The sequence below is a fragment of the Eschscholzia californica genome, unplaced genomic scaffold, assembly GCF_041429995.1.
Source record: "Eschscholzia californica isolate CP2 unplaced genomic scaffold, dmEscCali1.0.p SCAF_2, whole genome shotgun sequence".
NCBI classification, from domain to species: Eukaryota; Viridiplantae; Streptophyta; class Magnoliopsida; order Ranunculales; family Papaveraceae; genus Eschscholzia; species Eschscholzia californica.
Window position 1 is genome coordinate 35544358 of NW_028238309.1, and position 14783 is coordinate 35559140.

General features: G+C 34.8%; 1 protein-coding gene and 1 pseudogene across 3 annotated transcripts; both read left to right on the forward strand.

Annotated features, from left to right (window-relative positions):
- The first annotated feature begins 288 nt into the window (after positions 1-288).
- Positions 289-5343, forward strand: LOC147557590 (adenylate kinase isoenzyme 6 homolog; annotated as a pseudogene). The gene is made up of 4 exons (XR_015234068.1): positions 289-366; positions 3217-3453; positions 4520-4665; positions 4811-5343. The product of XR_015234068.1 is annotated as an adenylate kinase isoenzyme 6 homolog (transcript).
- Positions 5344-6331: 988 nt separating this feature from the next.
- LOC147557591 (ATP-dependent zinc metalloprotease) lies at positions 6332-14450 on the forward strand. 2 transcript variants are annotated; one of them, XR_015234067.1, is made up of 9 exons: positions 6332-6398; positions 8004-8673; positions 10347-10406; positions 10554-10802; positions 11134-11210; positions 13192-13268; positions 13351-13483; positions 13571-13877; positions 13995-14450. XR_015234067.1 is itself a non-coding variant. In XM_086658406.1 (8 exons), exons 2-8 carry the CDS (start codon positions 8163-8165, stop codon positions 13739-13741), a joined length of 1278 nt encoding a protein of 425 aa, XP_086514532.1. In that variant the 5' UTR covers positions 6332-6398; positions 8004-8162; the 3' UTR covers positions 13742-14450. The 2 variants fall into 2 exon arrangements, 1 of the variants encoding a protein (XP_086514532.1); XM_086658406.1 differs by having other exon boundaries at positions 13571-14450.
- Positions 14451-14783: the final 333 nt, after the last annotated feature.

Sequence of the window (14783 nt, forward strand, 5' to 3'; positions counted from 1 at the left end):
GGTTAAACAAGCCCAGCCTTTCTGAAACCGAAAAACTGGGCGCCTTCGAGCAAAAACGTGGGACGCAAATAACCTACTCTAACTTCTCCATCCCAGCCCCCAAACTAATTCAGCTTTTGTTGGTTGTTCAAACCGAGTTTTTTTTTTTGTTGAAAGTTGTTCAAACCGAGTTTGAAACTCGAAAAGGTGCGGGGGTTTAAGAGGTTTGAATCTCGGTGGATAATCAAGTTAGGGTTACTCAAGTTTGAATCTCGAAGGTGCTCTCTCTATCATCTCCATCCCAGCAAAAAACGAGCAGCAATACCAATTATTCAAACCGAGTTTGAATCTCGAAGGTGCTCTCTCCATCTCTCTTGTAATCAACAGGTGCTCTCTCTCTCTCTTGTAATCCATTCAAACTACTCAAACCTCCTGAAATTGATGTGTATTATGAGCTAGGGTAAGGTAATTAGTTTGAAATTCATGAGAAATTGAAATTAGGGTTTAATTTTTTTGAACTAGGGTTTAATTAGGGTTGTCAAACTTGATGTGAACACAAACCAACTGAAATTATGCAAAATTCACATAAAGTTTGTGAAATTGAAATTAGGGGTTTTTGGTGGGAAATTTGTTGGTATCCGTGTACCGTTTTTTGGTGGGATCTTGTAATATATCTTTGCCTCGTTACTCTGAATTAGATAGATAGCTCTACGCACACTAATATCGAACATATGTCGCTTGTTTAATTGAGCTTGAAAAACTTATCGATGTTGCTTGGTATAAGGTGAAAATGTAACTGCAGTCATCATCTTGTACGTGTTACTATTAGATATATACCCAATAATCTTTTCCGAGGACAAGATCACAAGACTTTTGAGTTTGGGATTTTTTAGGGATGACTTATTGCCGGTAGATCTCTATGTCTAGTCCTCTGGTTATTACATTTCATACGAGTGTTATAGAACATAGACTAAGAAAGCCTTCTTACTGATAAATAAAAAATGAAAATGGAGGTTCTAGTTACAGACCAAGAGTTAGATGGTTGTAGATGGCAACTATACTGTATTACTCGTATATTCGTGCCATTTTATCCGCACATTGTAGCTACTTTATCACATTATACCCAATGTTCGAAAATACGTTTTTAAACCTCGAAGCGTTGGGCTCTCAAAAAGCGAAGCGGTGCCTCGAAGTGTATGCCTCGATGCGTAAAATACGTAGTTTTATATATATATAGAAAAATAACTTTAAAGAGTGTAACTGTTATACTTATAACTTATACACATATAGAATACACATACACATTACAAATTTACACATATACACATACTATTAGTCTATTACTAACACATACACATACAGACATACTAACAATTAACACCAAATTTAAACAAATCAAACAACAATGCTATATTGCTATTACTATAAGGCGTACGAGTTGAAATTGATGGCCAAAGCGTGTCACTCGATTCGGTTGGGTTGCGCATCGAAGCGAAGCGCGCCTCGATGCGTCCGCTTCAATCGCTTTTTCAAACATTTATTATACCTTTACAAAGTAATGAGTCAAATGGAACCAACCAGTTTGGCATCTGCAGGAAAAACGAAGCACTTTATTTTGGAGGTTATGAATCTTCATCTTTGTTTTTCGTCCTTCCTGTTTTGTTCATACTTTTCTATTTAAACAGCGAAAACCAACTATTTCTTCCTTCCTGTTCAATGTAATGGAAACTTCATCTTTGTATGCTAAATTACTGCCTGACCTATTATAGTGATTAGTTATCATGTTCAAGTTCTTCTAGCAGTTGTCTTCTAAACCCTATTAAAGCTACACACATATTGGAGTAACTAAGTCAAGATGTGATATGCTCTTATATTGGTGTCAAACTGGCTTGCTGGGCCGGTGTAAACTAGGCTCATGGGCCAGCGCAATCGGCAATCAGGCTCATAAGAACACTTTGTAGTCTTAGTAAGAGGAGGAAAGGTTAATGGTTTTTGAAGCTTTTTGAACAAGGGCAATGGCTACCCTCTAATTCACTAATCTTAGCTAGGGTTGGACCAAGTCTCTCTCTCTCTCTCATGTGATTGACAGGCATGTGTGTATCCTTAATGCTATTACTTTTTTATTTAGGATATAGTTTAGATGCAAGAAACTTTATATATATTTAGTATATGATGTTATTGTGGGGTTGATAGAATATGGACTAATTGAATATTTGTACTCATTCTACGTAATTTCGAAATATAGATGATGTGTGACCTCATTTCACCTAATTAGTCTTATTTTGTATAGTAATCAATATTTTTTTTTTACCTTACTCCTTTGGTAGTGTAGTAGTTGAATTGCCATTTTCAAGCGTATACAACAATAGGGCGAAGTCGTAAGTAACAAGTTCATGTATTAATGAAATCACTAAGACAACGACAAACTAGTAAATGATCAAATTTTGTAGCAACTTGATATTCGAGTTATCAGATGTCTATGCATCAACCAATCAACAACGTTTTTACAATACAAACTTATTTTCGAGTGGTCAAATGTGTCACAAGTCACCCGTACCAACCCTAGATCTCTAGAAAACAAAACTACTTGATTTCGGGCGATCATATGTCTTTGTATTAACCAATTACCCGATTATAAAATTGAGAGGAGATTGTATAGGCAATAATTTTTTTTGATTGTCAGTGTGCCTCGAGCTCTTGACTTATAAGGGGAAAAGATTAACCCCCTTCTAAGTCAAGAGGTGGTCAAACTTGGGTTTAATAGTAAAACTTGTTGATGGAAGGGGTGAAGTTTGTAGGGTGGTTTCAAACTTGGGTTTAAATAGCAAAAAATTGCATAAAAATGAGCAAAAACGGTCAAAAGGCGGGGGTTTTAGTAAGTGTATTATAAAAAGGTGGGGGATTTAGTGAGAGAGCAAGCCTGTTTAGAAAAGGTGGGGGTTTCAGTAAGTGTATTATGAATAGGTGGGGGTTTTAGTAAGTGTATTATAAAAAGGTGGGGGTTTTAGTAAGAGGGCAAAAAAGTAATATTGAAAAATTAAAAGTTAAATCTGACGGAAATTCCAAAAAGGTGGGGGTTTCAGTAATTATAAATAAAAGGTGGGGGTTTCAGTAATGTGTATTATGAAAAGGTGGGGGTTTCAGTAATTAAAAAATCCATCAAATAATCAACTTGGTCGACTTCTTCTCTAGGCCCCTTGTTTTGTTTGTCCACTACCACTGACTCGTATTTCTTAGGTTCAGAGGTTAGAAGAGTGTGAAATCATGACGCAGAATAGCAGCGGCGGCGGTGGCAGGAAGAAACCCAACATTTTAGTGACCGGAACACCAGGTACAGGGAAGACCACCACTTCTTCTCTGCTCAGTGAAGCTACGGGGCTCTGCCACATCAACATCGGAGAACTCGTCAAGGAGAAGAACTTGCACGATGGTTGGGACGATGACCTTGATTGCCATATTATCAACGAAGACTTGGTAATCTATCCTTTAATCTCTTACCCTAAATTACCGCTTCTAATTTCTTCTCCTCACTTAGTGTTGTTATTGCTCCTATCGTTCATGAAACCCTAGAATTAAAACAACTACTAATTTAATCGTTTAAACTAATTGTATTGTTATAGTTATGATTGTGAGTAAAGGGTTAATCAAATTCCCCCTTCAATATAGTATTTTGTGATAGAGTCAGTAGCTAGGGTTTTTGTTTCACTGTTACCTAGTTGAGTGCAGTCATCAAATTTTGGATTAATGGAAGGCAAAGAAAAGTGTGGATAAGTGGGTGAAATTTTAGTTTAAGTTTGATCTCTTTAGTAAAAAGTCTTTTACTAAAAGATATATTTTTGCATTGATCTAAGCGTGAGTTAAGAGTCGGAATAGGATTACAATATGTTACAAGAGGATCTAAATACTGCTACCCTTACGATAATTAACTGCGAAGAAAGACGTGAAATGTGTTACAAGACTCCTGGGTAACTTTAGATTTACTTGGAACTTCGCTCAGGCTCAGCTTTGGCTAACCCATGTTGAGTTCGGTGAACTCTCTCGAGTTCACTTTTTGTTTTTTCATTTCGGTTAATATATTTAGAGACAGAAAAGGTGTGAGGAAGCTTTCATTATACATAACATGTACACATTAAATGAGTTTTATCTCGAGTGAAGACTCAGCTCGACTCCAGCATGGTCAGCCAAGTCGATACCGTAGTTGGAGGTTGTGCTAATGGCCTTTAGTGCTTTACTAGTTTAGACTTAGAGTGTGGTGATGCCCATCCAAGCAGGTTCTAGGACTTTCATAAATAAATTTTTAGTTAGATATGAAACTTTGCATTAAAAATAACGCCGTTCTTGAAGGTGTATTCAATATTAAATTAAATGATGTCTATAAACCTAACAACCTTGATAAGTAAGCATTATGAAAGTCTTGGATCATTTCCTTTTATATTATTTATCAACATGTGCATTAGACTCAGTTGATGTTATTGACATTCCCGGCATTTTAGTGACATTTAAAACCAAACAAGTTGAAAATCGGATTACTAAATTGCAGGTATGTGATGAGCTTGAGGATATAATGGAAGAAGGTGGAAACATCGTAGATTATCATGGTTGTGATTTCTTTCCTGAAAGATGGTTCGATCGAGTTGTAGTCCTTCAAACTGATAATACCATCCTATATGATCGCTTGAGTAACTGGTTATTGGAAACTTTTGTATTTCATTATCAGTTATGTCAATATTTTGGTTCACTTTTTCGCTAGAAATTATACTAGACTGATTAATCTACTACTTCCTCTGCAACTTTCCGATCTTGATGATTTGAAACTATGTTTATCCTGCAGAGGTTATTCCGGATCAAAACTCACTAACAATATCCAATGTGAAAATTTTCAAGTGTTGTTAGAAGAGGCAAGAGAGGGTTACCAAGAGGAAATTGTTATAGCATTGCAGAGCGATTCTATTGACGACATAACTAGTAATGTGTCTACGTTAACGGATTGGGTCCAGGCTTGGGGCTCGGCATCCTAAGCAGAAGGTCCGTTTCCGGGTCTCCTCCAGATTTTTAATTTGGGAAGTTAAATGCATCTCGTCTATGGATGGATTAATACATATCTTTATTTGGTTTGATCGTCTTGGTTTCTTGTCGGTCGAGTATGTTGATGTTGAGCAGTTACAGTTTTGACAGAGTTTTGCAGATTATATTTTAGTCTCTAGTTTTGTAGAACTTTAAAGTTCCAGAAGTTCTTAACTTTGAAATTCCAGAGCTTTTGTTAGAATATTAAAGGGTCCATTTTAAATGGAAGTTGTTCAAAGTAATTGGTTAGTACATTGTTTTATGACCCGAAAATTTAAATATTTGTTATTTACTCCCTCATTTAGTCATTTTCATCTTCCATCGAAGCTTTGTTAGCAAAGCTTTTTGCAAGTGTTTCCTCCATTAGAGCTCCTTCTGAACCTCTCGAACAATAGTGATGGTGTTCAATTAGCTGATGAATTAGTCATTAATGAGTATCTTAGAATTGAAATAATCTTTCTTGAAGAACACCATTGATCCAGATCCTCAAATTACTCGATTAATGGTTGAAGTTGAAGAATAACGAAGGCCTCTGAAGACGTATATAATCATGGGTAAGAATTTTGAGTCTCGAAACTTCAGAATTCTGAGATTACAGTAACTAGAAGAGTCTCGTGAGCTTAATGGATCAATTAAAGTTGATAACTCTGCTGACTTTTATCAGTTCTTGATTATCTTCACTTCTTTCTTAAACACAACCCGCTATTGTATCACATCAACTAGAAGCTTGCTGCATTTTTTAACTAGTTGACTCATTCGACTCTTGCTCAGCGACCCAATTTATCAGGTGTTCGATCGCAATCTCCTCAGCTTATGGTGGGACATGTTTTCTCTATCGAGAGAATACTGGGGGTCACTCTGGAATCTTTTGACTCCGACTTTTAAGAAATCACAAGGCTTTTCCAAAGCTTTGAATTTCTTTTTTTATTTGGTTATTCTGGTGTGGTTTTTGAGCTAATTCTAGTATTGAAGGGGTGGTCAGCGGTCAGGCTTTTAGTAGGCAGTTACTTGTAGGTATAGATGTAAGGTTCTATTTTGCCGCGGAGATTGTGGTCGCAGGATGGCTGGAAAGCCACTAGATACAAGATGGTTTGCTCGGCCTCTTTCGATATAGCCTTGAGGGTTACAATTAGGAGAATGGGTGTCAAGTTGTATTTTCAGTTTTTATCTCCTCGTAACATTATTTTCCCTTTTGTAAACTTCTGAAATATAAATAATACAATGTTTTTAGATGTCTTAAAAAAATCTAGAAGCTTCGCAAAGTTAATGATAAAACTGATGTAATCATAGGGTGGGATATTGATTCAGCAGTCCAATTAGGTTATTCTGTTTACCAAAGAGATAAAGGATAGGGGGTAGTGGTTCAAGACATTGGAGGACACTCAGAGACAAAATGTTCCAGAGACATTTCAAGACATTTCGGGACATTTGTCCGTAGACAAAATGTCTTTATGGACATTTCAGGACATTTGATTCATAGACAAAATGTCTCAGAGACATTTCAAGACATTTGGTTCATGGACAAAATGTCCTAGGGACATTTCAACATATTGAATCCATGGACAAAATGTGTAGTGGATATTATTATTATTATTATTATTATTATTATTATTATTATTATTATTATTATTATTATTATTACTATTATTATTATCTCATCATTGAAGGATAATTGGTAGACATTTATTATTTTAATATTATCATTATTGTCAAACCATATGAAATAATATATTTGTACTCATGTTTCAATAATATTTTTTTCGACTTTTGTGGGCATCTGTGGATATCTGAGGACATTGATGGCAGTTGGTAGACATTTATTATTTTAATGTAATCATTATTGTCTAATCATACGAAATAAATTTGCCCTACTACTTTGAAAATATATTTTTCGACTTTCGTAGACATCCGTGAATATCTGTGGACATTGATAGATATTTAGTTGATATTTATTATTTTTAATATTATTACTGTCTTACCATATGAAATAAAAAAATTAATTAATATTTTCAAATATATATTTTTCGACTTTCGTAGACATCTGTAGATATCTGTGGACATTGATGGACAATTGGTAAATATTTTATTATTTAATATAGTTAAATATTAATATAATAATAATATAATAATAATATAATATAATATAATATAATATAATATAATATAATATAATATAATATAATATAATATAATATAATATAATATAGTATAATATAATATAGTATAATATAGTGTAATATAATATAATATAATATAATATAGTATAATATAATATAATATAATATAATATAATATAATATAATATAATATAATATAATATAATATAATATAATATAATATAATATAATATAATATAATATTATGTAATATAATATAATATAATATAATATAATATAATATAATATAATATAATGTAATAATAATACAATAATATAGTAATATAATAATAAGATAATATTATAATAATATGATTTGATAATAATAATTATTTTTATTACCTTCCTTACTCAAATATATAACAATAATAATAATATAATAATAATAATAATAATAATAATAATAATAATAATAATAATAATAATACAATAATGTAGTAATATAATAATAAGATAATATCATTATAATATGATTTGGTAATAATAATTATTTTTATTATCTTCCTTACTCAAATGTCCCCAAGTGTCTTCCATATTTTGAGAGACATTTTCTCTCCAAAAGCTCTCCAAATTTACACTAAAATGTCCCTAATTTCGTGTCCCGAACGAATAACACAGACATTTGGAGACATTTGAAATGTCTCCAACCAATAACACGGACATTTGGGGACATTTGGAGACATTTAAAATGTCCCCAATCAATAACACGGACATTTGGGGACATTTCAAATGTCCCCAACCAATAACACGGACATTGGGGGACATGAAAATGTCCCCCAATGTCCCCAACCACTACCCCCTAAGTTAGTTGTGTGCAAATGATACATGCGAAAGATGACCAAAATATCTTCTTTCTTACAAGTGATTGATCCTCTTCTAATTTTGTTCCCAATCTGCTTCCTCCTTGCAAACCTTCAAATTAATTTTTTTCTGTTATACTTTACGCTCTAACTTGTGGTTTTGATGGCTCTCTCCTCTTCTTCTTCTCCGGCAACGATGATTCATCTACTGGATTCCTACTGCCGCTTCTCTCCTCGATCTCCAATTCCGATTTTCAAATATCAAAACCGACTACCACATCGACCGTTAGTATTTCTAGTTACAGAAAGAAAGCTCTTCCTTAACCTGAGAAAACGAATAAAATCATCAACTAGAATCAGAGCTATAAGAAGAGAATGGGATGACTATGAAGAAGCAGTTAAAGAAAAAGACCTAGCTCGTGCTCTTAGATTCTTGAACTCTCTTGAACAAAACCTTCAATTTCAACAAACTTCTACTTCTCTTCCTCCTTCAATTCGTACTGGAAATGGTGATGATAATTTTGATGACATGAGCTTCTTGCAACCGGATAGGAGGGATTGGGAAGTGCTAGATGCTTGCTTGAATGCTGATGATATGAAACTTGTTGGTAGTGCATATAAGTTACTTCAGGAACGAGGGTTCTTGCCCAATTTTGGGAAATGCAGGAACATTGGTGAGTCCTCAAATTTTTCATCTCTGTGTTAAATTTCTTTAGGGTTGCTTTTTATGGGAATGTGTTGAAATTGAAAATTACTCTAGTAGGATAGCAATATATAGATAGATTCGATTTAAGTGAATAAGGATTAAATGGATAATTAAGTTCAGAAGGGATGAAGAAATATTAACCTATTTATTGAACTTGTTCTTCTATACACATTTATTTAAAAGTTAAATCAGTAACTTTTTTTTCTTAGAAAGGTAATATAGTATCCGTTTGTCTCGAACCCAAGACCTAGAGTGAGGAAACCAACTTGGTAACTACTCCAACCAAGGGGTTGTTGACAGAAGCAATTAGTAACTCACAAGGAGAGACTCAAGATTGGGGGAAAGGTACAGGAAAAGAAGAAAGACAGTCATTTCATTGTAATTAATAAATTTCAACAAAAGAATGAAGGTAGGGCTAAACTGGTGTATGGTAAGGAAAATCAGCAAGAAAGTTCCTCAAAAGAGAATTCGGAAAGGAGAAAATGAAGAGTCAAAGGATAAAGTTGTAAGAGGAAGAATTGAGTAAAGCATGGTGGATACTAGGTAAAAAGGTTCCGAAGAAGGAAATCAGCTAGGGGGAGACTAGGCAGAAGAAGAAGAAGCAGAATGCTATGTGGCTAGTTTAGATAAGGAGATACACTGACTGACGTCCTATTCGTAAATGTGGAACAGGATTATACATATACTGGTTCACATTAAAAGTTTTTTGTTATGCAAGTAGTTTTGACCGATTTCTTTGGGTGAAGTAGTAGTTAACTTTAATTTAACGCTTTACTTCTAAGCTTCTACTTGATCCTGCCTTCCTTTTTTATCTTTATTAGCAAGAAAAGCCCATATATTAATCACAGACTCTGGGTAAATCAACTTTGCTAGAATGTGTCATATGGGTTCCACCAACTGGTCCTGTCTAGAAGTGAAATTGCAAGTTGTGAAAAAGGAGGGGAATGCTATGAAACGTTAGTAATGGACTATGGTATTCAGGCTAGAGTATCAGAACTTATGTCTCCTACTCTCCTAACCTCCTAAAAAACAGACTAAAAACAAGAAAGATGATCCATATTTTCATAGAGCATTTCCATGGTGCCCTTGCCCCTGTGATCTGGTATATATTTATTATGCTGTGAACATCACTTATAAAAAGCTTCTCTTTGATTCTCACTCGTATCATCACAGCTATACATTCGCCTCTATATCAGATCCCCAGGTCATCATGATGGCCTTCCTGCCTCCTCGAATTATGATCCTAGACCCTAACTTAAAGGATATACTTGATATATGAAGAATCAGGCCAATTTCTATAACTATATCGAGACCCAAAGTTCAGGCTGAATAAACTGATTGTCCACTTCTTCAAAATGTGTATAGGAGGATAACTGACAAAAGGGTTATGATGAATGCAAACCACCGCACTCCGGCAAGCATAAAAACAAAACGAAAAAAAAAACAAGAAAGAAATGCTCCAAAATTTTAGTTTGAATGTTGCAGAGGACACACAGATATCAATATTATTCCAAAAGCATGTCGTAGGAACTCCGTCTTGATCGAACTCTTCTTATTCTGCACAACACTTCGACGTTGAAGATCTAGTTCTAATCTTCACTTGTTTTGGTTTACTTTCTTATTTAGTTATTACTTTTGCAGTTTTAGAGGGGCCAAGAGATGTTACACCAACAATTTTGAGATCTTCTACTGGCTTGGAAGGTATAATCCCTGATCCTCTATTTGCATCCATTATTTAAAAATGGGAGGTTTATGTATTAATGGTTTTTCCAAGGATAATATTTTCCTTTATTCATAAACTTACTTTGTTTCAAGTTTTCAGAAACAACTTACTTTGTTTCGATGCAGCATCTAAGCTTTCTCCAAAAAAGTGGGGTCTTTCTGGAAGCTCTGCTGCTGTTTTGGTTGCTTCTCTTAGTGGGGCATCCTATCTGCTCTCGCAAGGAATAGATATAAGACCTAACCTAACAGCCATACTTGGGCTAGCCATGCTAGACTCTATTTTCCTTGGGGGCTGCTGCTTGGCTCAAATATCAAGTTATTGGCCTCCATACAGACGTCGTATTCTAGTTCATGAAGCAGGACATCTTCTTACAGGTATCTCATTCCCATCCAAAACTGTTCAGAGGTAGATGACCAATTCCTTCGAATTTTGAATTTATAAGTTTGAAACTTACATGTTATAAATTCATTTTGATTAAATGAACGGATTATATATTGAGGAGAAAAAAGCTCCATTCATCATTTCTTCATCGTTTTTGATAAAGCAATATATATAGGTTAACTACTCTTCCAATTTAGGTTAACTATATATATATACAGGCTTTATGGACTGCATAATCTTCCAATTTAGGTTAACTACTCTTAGTGTTACTTTTTGCATGAGAAAGAAAAGGTCATTGAAATTCTGTTATGCATGAATTCATAGCATATCTTATGGGATGCCCAATTCGCGGAGTGATCTTAGACCCAATTGTTGCAATGCAAATGGGAATCCAAGGGCAGGTACGTCTGTGCAAACTATGTTTTCGGGATTCCTCTTTCATTTCTTTTGTTCGTTTAAAATGTGTTCAAACTTATGGTAGAAACTGTTACTTGTACTCTAAACTTACAAAAGCCTTGTCCTCTCTAATTCTCTAAAGATAAATAGTGAAAGGTCTTAGGAATATGCCAATATCTCATCAACATTAAAAAATGAGGGACAGTAATAGCATGTATGTATATTCTAAGCAGTACAACTCGGCTGAGTCAGCCGAGTCAGCCGAGTGACTCGGGACTCGGCTCGTACATACACCGAGCCGAGTCTCACCGAGTTCCCAAGTACAGGTTAACCCGATTGACTCGGGTATGTCTCGGGTGACTCAAAACTCGGGTCTGACTCGGGTATGATTGTTTTCCCCTTTATTTGTCAAATATGAATGTTGTTTTTGATATTTTATTTCCTACTTAATTAGTAATAATTACTAAAAGGATAAACGTATTAAATAGTTACAGAAAGTTGCAATTTAAGAGGATGATGATGGTGATAGTGGTGAAGAAGATGGTGATGATATGGATGTTTAGGATGGTTCCTCCTAGGTTATTATAGTCTACTAGTTATTTAGTTTTAGACTTTAGTTATTACAATAGAGTATTAGTCTAGTAAGTCTATTGGATTTTGGTTCTAGTTAATAGCTATTTCTGTTAGAGTATGAGTCTACTGGAGTGGTTATTTAGTTTTAGTTGTTAGTAACTCTATTGGTTGGTTTTGACTTTTGATTTTTGAAGTTTGAATTTGATTATATTATGATTTGTCATGTTAATCATATTATATACATACATCAGTAAGTACTTATGGGCAGTAAACACTAAACAAAAGAAACAGGGAAGCTATGGGCAGCGAACTCATGAAACAGGAAGCTGAATTGACTTGGGCTGACTCGGCCGAGTGACTCGGCTGACTCGCTTCCTGACTCAGACTCGGACCTTGGCCGAGCCGAGTCCGAGTCGTACTGCTTACTGTATATTACAAGGTTCTGACTTCTGTGTGTTTGATAAGTTGTCAGGAACGATCAAATAGTGCTGCATCTCTATCCCCGAATACTGAGACCATGATATCTTTAGTCTGTTAGCTCTCTGATACCTTGTCATAACTTATAGAGAGAGGCGTAGTTAGTTAGTTAGTTATGTATGTAGCAAGAAGTAGGTGTAACATGAAGGAGGCTCAGATCCAAGAATAAAAGGCTTGGTTAGTTTTAGAAAATTAAGGTCTGAACCATGAAAATTCATATAAAAAAAGCTCTCATATTCTTTTTTATATATCAAATGTATTATATATAGAGCAATACTCAATAACAAGTTCCAATCATACTTAAAGTAGGAAAAAAATGGTTACTTGATTAAATTTCAATGTATTACGGAATTGAGTAACGCAACGAGTCAACTAGCTTGTGACTCAGCTGGCTCAACATTGACTCGCTGAGTGACTCTTCCGTTGTGGGACTCGGTGGTTCGAGGAGGGATGGACTTGACTTACTTCTGAGCCCAAGTAAATCCCATCATACGTTGGTTTGACACTGAAGACAAAGTGGTTCTTGCCTGATTGATGTGGTGTGAATATTTGCCGTATATTTAAAGCCAAAATTCCATTTTTGCATATAACTCAAAAGTCGACCACATACATGTGGTCATGTGAACTAATCGTAGTGCCCGCACATTGATAGGTAAATGGGGGAGTGGATGTCATCCGGATTCCTGAGGCATACATATTACACCCTTATCTAACAAATAAATGTGCATGAGTGCATCCACAGCAATTTGGTTTAAACGCTTTCACCTGCATTGCCCATACCAGAGCGCCTATATCATATAAATAAGCGCCTACATCAAATTAAACTGCATATACTTGTGTCTGGCTGAAACTGTCTGCTAGCCTCTTCCCGTCTCTTCAACCTGGATTTTTACCAAGTATTTTAAAAAGTAAAACAGTCTAACATAATTTCACCAGGCAGGAACTCAGTTTTGGGACGAGAAGTTAGAGAATGAGCTTGCTGGAGGTCGACTCAGCTCTGCTGCTTTTGACAGGTATATATATAAAATTATAAATTTATCTGCACATTGAAATATAAATTGTCGATGTTCCTTTCAGCAATTTCGAGTTTCTCAGGTACTGCATGGTACTTTTTGCTGGGATTGCAGCTGAAGCTCTCGTATATGGAGAAGCAGAAGGGGGAGAAAACGATGAAAATCTGTTCAGAAGTATATGCGTCCTCTTGCAACCCCCACTATCAATCGCACAGGTTAGTAGTATCTATGTATTACTACCAGAAAGAGTTTGTAAACTCCGACAATTGAAAATTCGATTTGATTGGCAATATCTTGTTCAGATGTCAAATAAGGCGAGATGGTCAGTCCTCCAAACATATAACCTTCTAAAGTGGCATAAGCATGCACATCGAGCTACCGTTAAAGCTCTTGAAAGAGGCAGCAGTCTTAGTGTTGTAATAAGGCAGATCGAAGAAGCAATTCTATATAAAGATAAACTGGGACAAGATTGACAAAAATTAGTGTGAACTAAGCAGATGAAACATATATATGACCTACTAGTAAGTGCCAGAGCAACCTGAGCAGCAGCAGCAAGAACTAAAGCAGTCGGGAGCAAGGAATTACATTTTGGTTTCGGTCAATATTTCGGTAAGCATGAAAATTGAAATATTTTGATCATTTCGGCCAAAATATTTCTAAATCTAATCCTTTAGCATCAGATATTGTTAAGGGAAAGTAACTAAATTTTGGTCAATATTTTGGTAGGCAAAGAAATTGAAAGTATTTCGGTCATTTCTGCTGAAATATTGCGAAATTTAATACTTCGGCCAGGAGGTACTCATGCTGAATACAGTAATAATTATGGGCCATACAAGCTAAGGAAGTAGATAGATTGAAGAATGTTCATGTCATAAATGTAAAAGGTTAGGAATTGAAATGTTGGGGGTGACTGAAATGAAGGTTAGAATAATATTTTTTAACGGATTTGTACTATTGAGATCTTGTAAATATTTGTCTTTGGTTTCCTTTTATAGATTCATTAATTCCACAATTAGTAGATGGAACAAGATTTGAAAGTTCCAAGATGAAATTATTTTTTATCTTTTTGTGTGTATGAAGATGATGTTTGATATTGGTAAGGACTGCACATTTTCTTTTTTTGTTCTTGGTATGACGATGTTGATGATGATGCTCAATAGAAGTTGATTGCTTTGTAACGCATTAGTTGATGTTAATAGATTTGAGGGAGATTGCTATTTGGGCACTTTTTTTTTCAGTGTTACGTTTTAGACCTTGTTTTAAAAAAAAATGTTAAATATAACAATTCTAAAGCATATGATAGAAGAAAATATTATTTTACCTTCTACTTGATCTAACCCAATTTAAGAAGTTAACCCCACCAATTAAAAAACCTACGACCTAATTGTTGTTCCTCTGGTTATCAATCGATAAGTCGATTTCTCTCTGTCTTGGCTTGATTTAGACAGAGTTTCCTTTCTCTAACTTATAGAGAGATAAACTATTAAGGAATAATGATTTATCAATATTCCTTCT

Coding starts and splice junctions, on each gene's coding strand:
- LOC147557591 (XM_086658406.1), top strand. CDS start 8,163: ATGGCTCTCTCCTCTTCTTCTTCTCCGGCAACGATGATTCATCTACTG. Junction 11,211..13,191: donor AAATGGGAATCCAAGGGCAG/GTACGTCTGTGC, acceptor TAATTTCACCAG/GCAGGAACTCAGTTTTGGGA. Junction 13,484..13,570: donor CCCCACTATCAATCGCACAG/GTTAGTAGTATC, acceptor TATCTTGTTCAG/ATGTCAAATAAGGCGAGATG.